Source organism: Pristiophorus japonicus, chromosome 2 (assembly GCF_044704955.1).
Source record: "Pristiophorus japonicus isolate sPriJap1 chromosome 2, sPriJap1.hap1, whole genome shotgun sequence".
Lineage (NCBI taxonomy): Eukaryota > Metazoa > Chordata > Chondrichthyes > Pristiophoridae > Pristiophorus > Pristiophorus japonicus.
Genome location: NC_091978.1, coordinates 3,607,501 through 3,623,121, shown reverse-complemented (window position 1 = coordinate 3,623,121; position 15,621 = coordinate 3,607,501). Strand labels below are relative to the sequence as shown.

Sequence of the window (15,621 nt, the reverse complement as noted above, 5' to 3'; positions counted from 1 at the left end):
ACCACATCCACTGGTTCTCCCTTGTCCACTCTACCAGTTACATCCTCAAAAGATTCTAGAAGATTTGTCAAGCATGATTTCCCCTTCATAAATCCATGCTGACTTGGACCGATCCTGTCACTGCTTTCCAAATGCGCTGCTATTTCATCTTTAATAATTGATTCCAACATTTTCCCCACTACTGCTATCAGGCTGACCGATCAATAATTACCCGTTTTCTCTCTCCCTCCTTTCTTAAAAAGTGGTGTTACATTAGCTACCCTCCAGTCCATAGGAACTGATCCAGAGTCAATAGACTGTTGGAAAATGATCACCAATGCATTCACTATTTCTAGGGCCACTTCCTTAAGTACTCTGGGATACAAACTATCAGGCCCCGGGGATTTATCGGCCTTCAATCCCATCAATTTCCCTAACACAATTTCCCGTCTAATAAGGAATTCCTTCAGTTCCTCCTTCTCACTGGACCCTCGGTCCCCTAGTATTTCCGGAAGGTTATTTGTGTCTTCCTTCGTGAAGACAGAACCAAAGTATTTGTTCAACTGGTCCGCCATTGCTTTGTTCCCCATTATCAATTCACCTGACTCTGACTGCAAGGGACCTACATTTGACTTCATTAATCTTTTTCTCTTCACATATCTATAGAAGCTTTTGCAGTCAGTTTTTATGTTCCCAGCAAGCTTCCTCTCAGACTCTTTTCCCTTCCTAATTAAACCCTTAGTCCTCCTCTGCTGTATTGCAAAATTCTCTCAGTCCTCAGGTTTGCTGCTTTTTCTGGCCAATTTATATACCTCTTCCTTGGATTTAACACTATCCTTAATTTCCCTTGTTAGCCACGGTTGAGCCACCTTCCCCGTTTTATTTTTACTCCAGACAGGGATGTACAATTGTTGAAGTTCATCCATGTGATCTTTAAATGTTTGCCATTGTCTATCCACCGTCAACCCTTTAAGTATCCATTCGCCAGTCTATCCTAGCCAATTCACGTCTCATACCATCGAAGTTACCTTTCCTTAAGTTCAGATCCCTAGTCTCTGAATTAACTGTGTCACTCTCCATCTTAATGAAGAATTCTACCATATTATGGTCACTATTCCCCAAGGGGCCTCGCACAACAAGATTGCTAATTAGTCCTTTCTCATTACACATCACCCAGTCCAGGATAGCCAGCTCCTTGGTTGGTTCCTCGACATATTGGTCTAGAAAACCATTCCTAATGCACTCCAGGAAATCCTCCTCCAGCGTATTGCTACCAGTTAGGTTAGCCCAATCAATATGCAGATTAAAGTCGCCCATGATAACTGCTGTACCTTTATTGCACACATCCCTTATTTCCTGTTTGATGCTGTCCCCAACCTCACTACTACTGTTTGGTGGTCTGTACACAACTCCCACTAGCGTTTTCTGCCCTTTGGTATTCCGTAGCTCCACCCATACTGATTCCACATCATCCAAGCTAATGTCCTTCCTTACTATTGCATTAATCTCCTCTTTAACCAGCAATGCTACCCCACCTCCTTTTCCTTTCTGTCTATCCTTCAGCTGCCTCGATGCTAGGCTCTGGAATTCACTCCCTAAACCGCTCCACCTCTCTACTCCTCTCCCTTTCACCTCTTCCTGTCCTAATATCTCTTTATGTGGTTCATTTGTCACATTTTTGTCTGCTAACTGTGAGGCGCCTTGGGGCATCTTGCTAAGTTATTGAATAACAAGAAACTGTCAGTTACACAGCGAGGAACCTTTACCCTACTGAATAAACAGGAAGTCTATAGTTACACAGTGATTCACCCTTACCCTGAATAATCAGCGACTCTGTACAGGTACACAGGAAGAGCCCCTTACCTTGCTGAATACATAAAAGGGAAAGCAAGATTATTTTATTAACCTATAAATAGTATCCGTGTAGTCAAGGGGAGGGTGGGGCCGATTATGTTCTTGTGGAGGTCGAGGCATGGCTGACCTCCGCAGTTTCTAGCTTTTCACCATTTAGAAAGTACCCTGTTCTGTCCTCCTTAGGTCCAAGGTGGATGACCTGACACTTGCCTATATTGAAATCAGTGTTTGAAAACCAGGCCCTCAAATCCAGCACCGAGCTCATGGTCTACAGGACTGTAGTAATACCCGCCCTCCTGCATGGCTCAGAGACATGGATCATGTACAATAGACACCTCAATTCGCTGGAGAAATATCACCAACAATGTCTCCGCAAGATCCTGCAAATCCCCTGGGGGGACAGATGCACCAACGTTAGCGTCCTCGACCAGGCCAACATCCCCAGCATCGAAGCACTGACCACACTCGATCAGCTCCGCTGGGCAGGCCACATTGTTCGCATGTCCCGACACGAGACTCCCAAAGCAAGCGCTCTACTTGGAACTCCTTTATGGCAAATGAGCCAAAGGTTTGCAGCGGAAATGTTACAAGGACACCCTCAAAGCCTCCCTGATAAAGTGCGACATCCCCACTGACACCTGGGAGTCCCTGGCCAAAGACCGACCTGAGGAAGCGCATCCGGGAGGGCGCTGAGCACCTCGAGTCTCATCGCCGAGAGCATGCAGAAATCAAGCGCAGGCAGCGGAAAGAGCGTGCGGCAAACCAGTCCCACCCACTCTTTCCCTCAAAGACTATCTGCCCCACCTGTGACAGACTGGTTCTCGTATTGGACTGTACAGCCACCAAAGAACTCACTTTTAAGAGTGGAAGCAAGTCTTCCTCGATTCCGAGGGACTGCCTATGATGATGATATTGAAATCCATTTGCCAATTCATTTAATCTATTATCGTTTTGTAATTTTATACTTTCATCTACACTGCCTATAATGCCACCTATTTTTGTGTCATCAGCAAATTTGGATACATGACTTTCTATCCTGTCATCCAAGTCGTTAATAAATAGTGAATAGTTGAGGCCCCAACACAGATCTCTGTGGGACACCACTAGTCACATGCTGCCAATTAAAGTTCCTGCTCATTATCCTTGCACTCAGCCAATCTCTTAACCAGGTCAATAATTTATCCTCCTTTCCAAGGGTTTCAACTTTAGTCAACAATCTCTTATGTGGGACTTTATCAAATGCCTTCTGGAAGACCATGTAAATAACATCCATAGTCATTCCCCTGTCCACGACTTTAATTGTCTCTCCGATAAATTCCATCAGGTTCATCAGACATGACGGGCCCTTCACAAATCCATGTTGGCTCTCTCTGATCAGCTGAAAAATATCAAGGTGTTCAGTCACTCTGTCCCGAATTACAGACTAATAATTTCCCGACAACAGATGTTAGGCTAACCGCTCTCTAATCCCTGGTTTTCCCCTCTCACCGTTCTTAAATAGCGGAGTGAGGTGGAATTTTACATTCTAAAGGAACAGTTCCTGAATCGAGAGAACTTTGGAAGATTATAGTTGGGGCATCTGCAATGTGCTCACCTCATTCCTTTAAACCCCTGGGCTGGAAACCACCTGGTCCCGGGGACTTGTCACTCATTGGTGCCGTTATTTACTTTGTTACTGTTAATTCTGGTGAGTCCCTGTCCCTGATCCAACATTAGTTTCCCTGAGATGTCCGACATACTGTCCCCCTTCTCCTGCTGTACATACTGACACAAAGTATTTCAGCATGTCCATCATTTCCTTCGTTTGATTTACAATATCAGGGGTCAATCTAAGGGGCCAACATTGCTCCTCTTTCCTCTTTTTCCTAAAATAATTGTAAAAACCAATGGGTGTTGATTTTTGATATCGCTTGCGAGTTTTGTAACCCGAAGGATTTCTCACTTTTTGTTCTTTGTGTCTCTCTCAGTTGCCAGGATCTGCGCTAGTTTTGCATTTTTCTCTGCTTTTTCTCTCATGTTTTATATTGTCCCCGATCTCTTTACGCATCTGTGGCTGTGTTTTTGGCAAGTAGAGATCTTGCTCCTCAGGGGTATAACCTGGTTCTGTGTCACAAACTCTTTTTTGAACATTTCTGTCATTTTGCCCAATAACAGATTTTTGCAGTTTACTGTGAACAATCTCCGCCTCATAGAAACATAGAAAATAGGTGCAGGAGTAGGCCATTCGGCCCTTCGAGCCTGCACCACCATTCAATAAGATCATGGCTGATCATTCCCTCAGTACCCCTTTCCTGCTCTCTCTCCATACCCCTTGATCCTTTTAGTTGTAAGGGCCACATCTAACTCCCTCTTGAATATATCCAATGAGCTGGCATCAACAACTCTCTGCAGCAGGGAATTCCACAGGTTAACAATTCTCTGAGTGAAGACGTTTCTTCTCATCTCGGTCCTAAATGACTTAGCCCTTATCCTTGGACTATGTCCCCTGGTTCTGGACTTCCCTAACATCGGGAACAGTCTTCCTGCATCTAACCTGTCCAGTCCCGTCAGAATCTTATATGTTTCTATGAGATCCCCTCTCATCCTTCTAAACTCCAATGAATACAGGCCCAGTCGATCCAGTCTTTCCTCATATGTCAGTCCTGCCATCCTGGGAATCAGTCTGATGAACCTTGGCTGCACTCCCTCAATAGCAAGAACGTCATTTCATTGAAGTGGTCCGTGCCTAAATCTACAATCTCAGCTATTTTGTGTTTCCCCCTTTAAAACATGACGTTGAACTCGGTCATATTATGATCACTATTAGATAAAGATTCAAGTATCATCACAGGCAATTCCTCGGAGTCGAGGAAGACTTGCTTCCACTCTTAAAGTGAGTTCTCAGGTGACTGAACAGTCCAATACGAGAGCCACAGTCTCTGTCACAGGTGGGACAGACAGTGGTTGAGGGAAGGGGAGGGTGGGACTGGTTTGCCGCACGCTCCTTCCACTGCCTGCGCTTGATTTCTGCATGCTCTCTGCGACGAGACTCGAGGTGCTCAGCGCCCTCCCGGATGCACTTCCTCCACTTAGGGCGGCCTTTGACCAGGGACTCCCAGGTGTCGGTGGGGATGTTGCACTTTATCAGGGGGTTTTTGAGGGTGTCCTTGAAACGTTTTCTCTGCCCACCTGGGGCTTGCTTGCCGTGTAGGAGTTCCGAATAGAGCGCTTGCTTTGGGAGTCTTGTGTCCAGCAGGGAGTGATGAGACAGTCGCTAATCCCGCAGGGGAGTCTCTGAGACGGTCAACCAGCTCGTTCATGCAACGTTATGCTGTTAACTAAATCGGACTCATTACTAAATATAACATGGCCTGCCCACTTGTTGGTTCAGAAAACTGTCCTGAGCAAACTCAAGAAATTTGCTACCTTTCTAACATGAGCTAGTCTGCTTTTTCCAAACTACATGGAAGTTAGAGGCCCCATTAAAACCACTCTGCTGTTACTACATGCTAGTCTAATCTCTGCATTAATACCACTTTACAGCTGCTACAAAGTGGCCTCTCCACAACTCCCACTACAGTCTGAAATCCTTTTCTATTAATTCTCTCCAGAAGGTCTCCTCTGCCTGCTTACCTCACATTACATCATCTCATCATGGAAGTCATTTCATCCTTAATCACTAATGCCCCTCTACCAGATTCCCTGTTTTTCCTGTAGACCTTCTAACTAGGTATCTTCAGTTCCCAGTCATGATCGACTTGTAGCCATGTCTCAGTAATGGCTACCATGTCATAAGCACATAAGCAATAGGAGCAGGAGTCAGCCATTCGGCCCCTCGGGCCTGCTCCACCATTCAATAAGATCATGGCTGATCTTCGACCTCAACTCCACCTTCTCACATTATCCTTATATCCCTTAATTTCCTTAGTTCCCAAAAATTTGTCAGCCTCGGTCTTGAATATACTTAGAGTCTCAGCATCCACAGCCCTCTGGGGCAGAGAATTCCAAAGATTCACCATCCACTGAGTGAAGAAATTTCTCCTCATCTCAGTCCTAAATGGCCGACCCCTTATCCTGAGACTGTGACCCCTGGTTCTAGACTCCCCAGCCCGGGGGAAACACCCTCCCTGCATCTACCCTGTCAAGCCCTGTAACAATGTTGAATGTTTCAATGAGATCACCTCTCATTCTTCTAAACTCTGGGGAATATCGGCCTAGTCTGCTCAATCTCTCCTCATAGGACAATCCCCCCATCCCAGGAACCAGTCTGGTGAACCTTCGTTGCACTCCCTCAATGGAAAGTATATCCTTCCTTAGGTAAGGAGACCAGAACTGTACACAATACTCCAGGTGTGGCCTCACCAATGTCTTGTATAATTGCAGTAAGACGTCTTTACTCTTATACTCAAATCCCTTTGTAACAAAAGCTAACATACCATTTGCTTTAATCACTTGCTGTACCCGCATGTTAACTTTCAGTGATTGGTGTACAAGGACACCCAGGTCCCTCTGAACACCAACATTTCCCAATCTCTCTCCATTCAAAAAAATTCTGCTTTTTTGATTTTCCTACCACAGTGGATAACTTCACACTTCCCCACATTGTATTCCATTTGCCCTGTTCTTGCCCACTCAGTCAACCTGTCTATATCTCTCTGCAGCCTCTTTGCATCCTCCTCATAGCTGACTTTCCCACCTAACTTTGTATCATCAGCAAACTTAGATATGTTACACTCAGTCCCTTAATCTATGTCATAAATATAGATTGTAAATAGCTGAGGCCCCAGCACTGATCCCTACGGTACCCCGCTAGTAGCAGCCTGCAACCCGAAAAAGTCCTGTTTATTCCTAGTCTCTTTTCTGTCCAGTAACAAATCCTCAATCCATGCTAATATATACCCCCTATCCCTTGAGTTCTCAGTTTGTGTAATAACCTCTTGTGTGGCATCTTATCGAATGGTTTTTGAGAATCCAAACACAGTGCTAGAGACCATAATTCAGTTAGATTTAGGGTAGTTATGGAAAAGGACAAAGGTAGACCAGGAACAAAAAGTTCTCAATTGGGGGAAAGCCAATTTTGCTAAGCTGAGATGGGATTTAGGTGCACTGGAAGCAGCTACTTGATGGTAAATCAGTGTCAGAGCAGTGGGAGGGAATCAAGGAGGTGATCCTGAGGGTTCAGGGCAAGTGTGTTCCCTTAAAGAAAAAGGGTGGGGCTAACAAATCTAGAGCCCCCTGGATGTCAAAGGACATATAGGGTAAGATGAAGAAAAAAAGGGGAAGCTTATGACAGATACCGAGGGCTCAATACTGCAGAAACTCTAGAGGAGTATAAAAAGTGCAGGGATGAAATTAATAAGGAAATTAGCAAAGCAAAGAGAGAGCATGAAAAAGTTTTCGCAAGTAAAATCAAGGAAAACCCAAAGATATTTTATAAATACATTAGGAGCAAGAGGATAACTAGAGAAAGAGTGGAGCCTATTAGAGACCATAAAGAAAATCTGTGTATGGAGGCGGAAGATGTGGGTTTGATTCTTAATGAATACTTTGCATCTGTTTTCACAAAGGAGAGGGGCGATGCAGACTTTGCAATGAGGGAGAAGGAGTGAAACATTAGATGAAATAAACATAGTGAGAGAGGAAGTATTAAGGGGCTTAGCAGCTTTGAAAATGGATAAATCCCCAGGCCTGGATGAAATGCATCCCAAGCTGTTAAGAGAAGCAAAAGAGGAAATAGCAGAGGCTCTGACCATCATTTTCCAATCCTCTCTGGCTACAGGTGTGGTGTCTGAGGACTGGAGGACTGCTAATGTTGTAACGTTGTTTAAAAAGGGAGAAGGGGATAGACCGAGTAATTACAGGCCAGTCAGCCTAACCTCAGTGATGGGAAAAATATTGGAGAAGATTCTGAGGGACAGGATAAATCTTCATTTGGAAAGTCAAGGATTAATCAGGGACAGTCAGCATGGATTTGTTAAGGGAAGATCGTGTCTGACTAACTTGATTGAATTTTTCAAAGAAGTAACCCGGAGGGTCAATGAGGATAGTGCGTATGATGTAGTGTATATGGATTTTAGCAAAGCTTTTGATAAGGTCCCACCTGACAGACTGGTCTTGAAAGTAACAGCCCATGGGATCCAGGGCAAAGTGGCAAGTTAGATCCAAAATTGGCTCAAAGGCAGGAAGCAAAGGGTAATGGTTGATAGGTGTTTTTGTGACTAGGAGGCTGTATCCAGTGGGGTTCCGCAGGGCTCAGTGTTAGGCCCCTTGCTTTTTGTGGTATATATCGATAATTTAGACTTGAATATAGGGGGTATGATTAAGAAGTTTGCAGATGATACAAAAATCACCTGTGTGATAATGAAGAAGAAAGCTGTGGACTGCAGGAAGATATCAGTGTACTGGTCAGGTGGGCAGAACAGTGGCAAATGGAATTCAATCCGGAGAAGTGTGAGGTAATGCATTTGGGGAGGTCTAACAAGGCAAGGGAATACACATTAAATGGTAGGACACTGAGAAGTGTAGAGGAACAGAGGGACCTTGGAGTGCAGGTCCACAGATCCCTGAAGGTAGCAGGCCAGGTAGATAAGGTGCTTCGGAAGGCATACGGAATACTCTCCTTATTAGCCGATGCATAGGATACAAGAACCAAGAACAGGGGGGCGGTGGAGGGGGGTTATGCTTGAACTGTATAAAACTCTAGTTAGGCCACAGCTGGAGTACTGCGCGTAGTTCTGGTCATCACATTACAGGAAAGATGTGATTGCACTGGAAAGGGTACAGAGGAGATTTACGAGGATGTTACCTGGACTGGAGAATTTTAGCGATGAGGAAAGATTGGATAGGCTGGGTTTGTTTTCTTTGGAACAGAGGAGGCTGAGGGGAGACCTTATTGAGCGGTATAGAATTGAGGGGCCTGGATAGAGTGGATAGGAAGGACCTGTTTTCCTTAGCAGAGGGGTCAACAACCAGGGGCCATAGATTTAAAGTAATTGGGGAGAGGTTTAGAGGGGATTTGAGGGGAAATGTTTTTACCCAGAGGGTGGTGGGGGTCTGGAACTCACTGCCTGAAAGGGTGATAGAGGCAGAAACTCTCACCACATTTAAACAGTACTTGGATGTGCACCTGAAGTGCTGTAACCTGCAGGGCTACGGACCGAGAGCTGGAAAGTGGGATTAGGCTGGGTAGCTCTTGGTCGGCCGGCATGGACACGATGGGCCGAATGGCCTCCTTCCGTGCTGTAAATTTCTATGATTCTGTGACTACGTTCACTGGTTCCACTTTATCCATTCTACTAGTTACATCTTCAAAAAATTCAAACAGATTTGACAGTCGAGATTTCCCTTTCATAAAACCATGTTGACTCTGCCCAATCATATTATGATTTTCTAAGTGCCCTGTAACCACGTTTCTAATAATAGATTCTAGCAGTTTACCGACTACTGATGTCAGGCTAACTGGTCTGTAGTTCCCCGTTTTTTCTGCTCCTCCTTTGTTAAATAGCGGGGTTATGTTTGCTACCTTCCAATCCTTGGGGACTGTCCTAGGATCGAGGGAATTCTGGACAATTAATACCAGTGCATCCACTATCTTTTTTAAAACCCTAGGATGCAGGCCGTCTGGTCCAGGGGGTTTGTCACCATTTAGTCCCATTAATTTCTCCAGTACTTATGTCTTTACGTTGATTTCTTGAAGTTCTTCAATCTCTCCAGTCCCTTGGTTCCCCACTATTTCCAGAATGTTTTTTGTGTCTTCTACCATGAAGACAGACACACAGTATTTGTTTAATTTCTCTGCCATTTCCTTATTCCCCATTATAATTTCTCCTGTCTCAGCCTGCAGGAGACCCACATTTACTGTCGCTAATCTCTCCCTTTTTACATACCAATAGAAACGTTTACAATCTATTGTTGTGTCTCTCGCTGGTTTACTCCCATATTCTCTTTTCCCTTTTTTTATCAATTTCCTGGTCCTCCTTTGCTGAATTCTAAAATCCCCCCAATCCTCAGGCTTACTGCTCTTTTTGGCAATATTATAAGCTTCTTCCTTTGATTGGATACGATCTTTAACTTCTCTTGTTAGACATGGTTGGACCACTTTTGGTGTGTGGTTTTTGTGCCTTAATGGATTGTATTTTTGTTGTAAATTACGCATTAATTCTTTAAATGCTAGCTATTGCTTGTCTACTGTCATACCTTTTAATATAGTTTCCCGATCTACCATAGCCAACTCACCCTCATACCTACGAAATTTCCTTTGTTTAGATTTAAGACCCTAGTTTCGGATTTAACTAAATCATTTTCAAACTTATTATAAAATTCTCTCCTATTATGGTCACTCTTCCCTAAAGGCTCCTTAATACAAGGTTCTTAATGAACCCTTTCTCATTGTACAATACTAGATCTAAAATAACCTGTTCCCTAGTTAGTTCCTCAACATACTGATCTAGAAAACTATCTTCTATACATTCCATGAACTCGTGCTCCACACTATTACTGCAAATTTGGTTTGCCCGGTCTATGTATAGAATCATAGAACGGTTACAGCACAGAAGGAGGCCATTCGGCCCGTCGTGCCCGTGCCGGCTCTCTGCGAGAGCACCTCAGCCAGTCCCCCTCCCCCGCCCTTTCCCCGTAGCCTGTAATTTATTTCCCTCAGGTACTTATCCAACTCCCTTTTGAAAGCCACGATTGAGTCTGCCTCCACCACCCTCTCAGGCCGTGCATTCCAGATCCTAACCACTCGCTGCTTAAAAACATTTGTTTTCATGTCGCCTTTGGTTCTTCTGTCAATCTGTGCCCTCTGGTTCTCGACCCTTCCACCAATGGGAACAGTTTCTCTACTCTGTCCAGACCCCTCATGATTTTGAACACCTTGATCAAATCTCCTCTCGACCTTCTCTGCTCCAAGGAGAACAACCCCAGCTTCTCCAGTCTGTCCCCGTAACTGAAGTCCCTCATCCCTGGAACCATTCTCGTCAATCTTTTCTGCTCCCTCTCTAAGGCCTTCACATCTGTGATATATTCACAGAGCGCAAGCATACACAGCTTTATAACATGGCAGGCAGCTCTCTCGGAAGTCTCCGGAATTCCTGCTTCTGTTTAATGATTAACTCTGTAGTTGCAGTACACAATACGTCCACATCCACAGTGTGGAGCTACAAACATTACAAGCTTACAGACATTACAACATCCTTCCTAAAGTGTGGGACCCAGAATTGGACACAATACTCCAGTTGGGGCCAAACCAGTGTTTTATACAGGTTCATCATAACTTCCTTGCTTTTGTACTCCGTGCCTCTATTTATGAAGCCCAGGATCCCGTATGTTTATTTAACCGCTTTCTCAACCTGCCCTGCCACCTACAACAATTTGTGACATATACCCCCGGTCTCTCTGTTCATGCTCCCGCTTTAGGATTGTACCCTTTAGTTTATATTGTCTCTCCTCAATCTTCCTACCAAAATGCATCACTTCACAAATGAGCCACAGCTGACGTCCAAGTCATTAATATATATCAGGAAAAGCAGTGGTCCCAGTACTGACCCCTGGGGAACACCACTGTATACCTCCCTCCAGTCCCAGAAACAACCGTTCACCCCTACTCTCTGTTTCCTGTCACCGAGACAATCCGTATCCATGCTGCACTCTCCCGTTTATTCCATGGCCTTCAACTTTGCTGGCAAGCCTAATTATACGAACAGAAGAAATAGGAGCAGGAGTAGGCCATACGGCCCCTCGAGCCTGCACCGCCATTTAATAAGATCATGGCTGATCCGATCATGGACTCAGCTCCACTTCCCTGCCCGCTCCCCATAACCCCTTATCCCCTTATCGATTAAGAAACTGTCTATCTCAGTCTTAAATTTATTCAATGTCCCAGCTTCCACAGCTCTCTGAGGCAGCGAATTCCACAGATTTACAACCCTCTGAGAGAAGAAATTTCTCCTATCTCAGTTTTAAATGGCGGCACCTTATTCTAAGTTCTAGTCTCCCCTATCAGTGGAAACATCCTCTCTGCATCCACCTTGTCAAGCCCCCTCATAATCTTATACGTTTCGATAAGATCACCTCTCATTCTTCTGAACTCCAATGTGACTGGGAGGGGAACGTGTAGGTGGTGGTGTTCCCATGTACCTGCTGCCCTTGTCCTTCTAGGTGGTAGAGGTCGTGGGTTTGGGAGGTGCTGTGAAGAAGCCTTGGTGGGTTGGCCCAACCTACTCAACCTTTCCTCATAAGTCAACCCCCTCATCTCTGGAATCAACCTAGTGATCCTTCTCTGAACTGCCTCCAAAACAAGTATATCCTTTCCTAAATATGGAAACCAAAACTGCACGCAGTATTCCAGGTGTGACCTCACCAATACCCTGTATAACTGTAGCAAGACTTTACTGCTTTTATACTCCATCCCCTTTGCAATAAAGGGCAAGATTCCATTGGCCTTCCTGATCACTTGCTGTACCTGCATACTATCCTTTTTTGTTTCATGCACAAGTACCCCCATGTCCCGCTGTACTGCAGCACTTTGCAATCTTTATCCATTTAAATAAAACTTGCTCTTTGATTTTTTTTTTCTGCCAAAGTGCAATAACACAGAAACATAGAAAATAGGTGCAGGAGCAGGCTACTTGGCCCTTTCGAGCCTGCACCGTCATTCAATAAGATCATGGCTGATCATTCAACCTCAGTACCCCTTTCCTGCCTTCTCTCCATAAACCTTGATCCCTTTAGCCGTAAGGGCCACATCTAACTTGCTCTTGAATATATCTAACGAACTGGCCTCAACAACTTTCTGTGGTAGAGAATTCCACAGCTTCACAATTCTCTGAGTGAAGAAGTTTCTCCTCATCTCGGTCCTAAATGGCTTACCCCTTATCCTTAGACTGTGTCCCCTGGTTCTGGACTTCCCCAACATCGGGAACATTCTTCCTGCATCTAACCTGTCCAATCCCGTCAGAATTTTATATGTTTCTATGAGATCCCCTCTCATTTTTCTAAATTCGTGAATATAAGCCTAGTTGATCCAGTCTTTCTTCTTATGTCAGTCCTGCCATCCCGGGAATCAGTCTGGTGAACCTTCGCTGCACTCCCTCAATAGCAAGAACATCCTTCCTCAGATTGGGAGACCAAAACTGCACACAATACTCAAGGTGTATTCTCACCAAGGCCCTGTACAACTGTAGTAAGACCACCCTGCTCCTGTACTCAAATCCCCTCGCTATGAAGGCCAACATACCATTTGCCTTCTTCACCGCCTGCTGTACCTGCATGCCAACTTTCAATGACTGATGTACCATGACACCCAGGTCTCGTTGCACCTCCCCTTTTACTAATCTGCCGCCATTCAGATAATAATCTGCCTTCCTGTTTTTGCCACCAAAGTGGATAACCTCACATTTGTCCACATTATACTGCATTTGCCATGCATTTGCCCACTCACCTAACCTGTCCAAGTCACCCTGCAGCCTCTTAGCATCCTCCTCACAGCTCACACCGCCACCCAGTTTAGTGTCATCTGTAAACTTGGAGATATTACATTCAATTCCTTCGCCCAAATCATTAATGTATATTGTAAAGAGCTGGGGTCCCAGCACTGAGCCCTGCAGCACCCCACTAGTCACTGCCTGCCATTCTGAAAAGGACCCGTTTATCCCGACTCTCTGCTTCCTGTCTGCCAATCAGTTCTAGATCCACGTCAGTACATTATCCCCAATACCATGTGCTTGAATTTTGTACACCAATCTCTTGTGTGGGACCTTGTCATAAACCTTTTGAAAGTCCAAATACACCATATCCACTGGTTCTCCCTTATCCACTCTACCAGTTACATTCTCAAAAATTTCTAGAAGATTTGTAAAGCATTTATGTGGCTTCACTCTTTACGTGGCAATTTATCAAACACCTTTTGGAAATCCATGTACACCACATCAACCATACTGCCCTCATCAACCCTCTCTGTTACCTCATGATTATTGTAGTACCCTTGTTACTGGCGCCTTTAATGTCCTGATTTATCCTCTGCCCTATATTGCCACTACTGTTTGGGGGCCGATAAACAACTCCCACCAACGTTTTCTGCCTCTTGCTGTTTCTTAGCTCCACTCAAACTGATTCCACCTCCTGATTTTCTGAGCTACGATCCTTTCTCATACCCTCTAAGTAAGGGTGGAAATTGTGCATGCTGTGGCCATAATCTTTCAATCCTCCTTAGATATGGGGTGGTGACAGAGGACTGGAGGACTGGAAGAGTTACGCTGCTTTTTAAGAAAGGGAAGGGCAATAAACCCGGCAACTGCAGGCCGGTCTGCCCAACGTTGGTGGTGGGGAACTTTTAGAGACAATAATCCGAGACAAAGTTAATTATCACTTTGAAAAATATGGGCTAATAATTGAGCACCCCCAATGCGTGTTGGATTATTCCAGCATCAGTCTGTCTCCACCCACAGTGCATGTCTGATTTATCAAAGGCAGTCCCTCGGAATCGAGGAAGACTTGCTTCCACTCTTAACATGATTTCTTAGGTGGCTGAACAGTCCAATACGAGAATCACCGTCCCTGTCGTTGAGGGAAGGGGAGGGTGGGACTGGTTTGCCGCACGCTCCTTCTGCTGCCTGCGCTTGGTTTCTGCATGCTCTCGGCGACGAGACTCGAGGTGCTCAGCGCCCTCCCGGATGGATCTTTGCCCCGTCAGTCTGTCTCCACCCACAGTGCGTGTCTGCATTGTGATTTGACTGTGGCGTGTGAGATTCTTTGCTTCTTTGAACCGTTTCCTCGGGACACGTTTATCAGAAATCACAATTAAAGTGACATTTTGCCGATGCTCTGGTACAGAATTGAACATTATTTTCTCTCCTCTCTCCAGCTATTGACTCCCCAGATGACATTGACTCTGTCACGGATATATTGAGCAGGAGGGTCCAGGCTATTGGAGCACATGGAGATGCGGCCTTGCCCCCCTGGTACGTGCTTTTCGAAAACACACCAAAAACCGTGTGTCGAAGTGTTGTGCCCATGTCGGAGGGCAGTGTTATTTCAGACGGTGATGGGTCCTGCACTGACCGTGTACAAAACTGCGCAAACACACACCAACCCGTTGATAGTGGATCAGCCAAGGACTGGCATTCTCAGGATTGCCCCGAGATCACCGGACAGCGACACCTTTCCCGGCCACGGACACTTTCTTTGGATGCCAAACTAACGAGTTTGAAGTGTCAGGCGCAGCGGGCAGAAGCTTTGTCAAACAAATATGCTGCACTGCTGTGTCCGAGCTCCAGTGAAACGTCCAGTCAGAGCAGCTCCCCCGAGTCCCAGGTAAAAGCCTTCTCTCGACCCGCCCCTGAGCGGCAGAGCTGGAGAAATATTCGGGCCAAACTGGACCCAAGGAACTGGCTCCAGACACAAGTGTAACTGGAATGGAGTGAGAAATGAGTCACTCGCACAACACGCCGGATATTACGGGGCAATGGGCACGAAATGTGATGGGCCCCAATCACAGGGGGTGTGGGGGGCAGGGGGGCAGTGTGTGTCCATTGGGGGGGGGGGGGGGCGGGGGAGAAAGAGTGTGTGTCCAAGGGAACGGGGTGGAGGGGGGGGGGGGTAAGTGTGTCTGTGGGGGGGGGGTGAGTGTGTCTGTGGGGGGGGGGGTGAGTGTGTCTGTGGGGTGGGGGGAGTGAGTGTGTCTGTGGGGGGGGGGGGTGAGTGTGTCTGTGGGGGGGTGGGTGAGTGTGTCTGTGGGGGGGGGGGTGAGTGTGTCTGTGGGGGGGGGGGTGAGTGTGTCTGTGGGGGGGGGTGAGTGTGTCTGTGGGGGGG

The 15,621-nt window shown here is 45.8% G+C and overlaps 1 protein-coding gene across 1 annotated transcript in view; it reads left to right on the top strand.

The window, feature by feature from the left end:
- Window positions 1-15,302, top strand: part of LOC139228301 (rhotekin-2-like) — a 45,498-nt gene extending 30,196 nt beyond the window's left edge. The window contains exon 4 of the mRNA XM_070859482.1: window positions 14,675-15,302. Within this exon, the coding sequence (XP_070715583.1) occupies window positions 14,675-15,219 (545 nt within the window). The 3' untranslated portion in view covers window positions 15,220-15,302. The remainder of the gene's footprint in view (window positions 1-14,674) is intronic.
- Window positions 15,303-15,621: the final 319 nt, after the last annotated feature.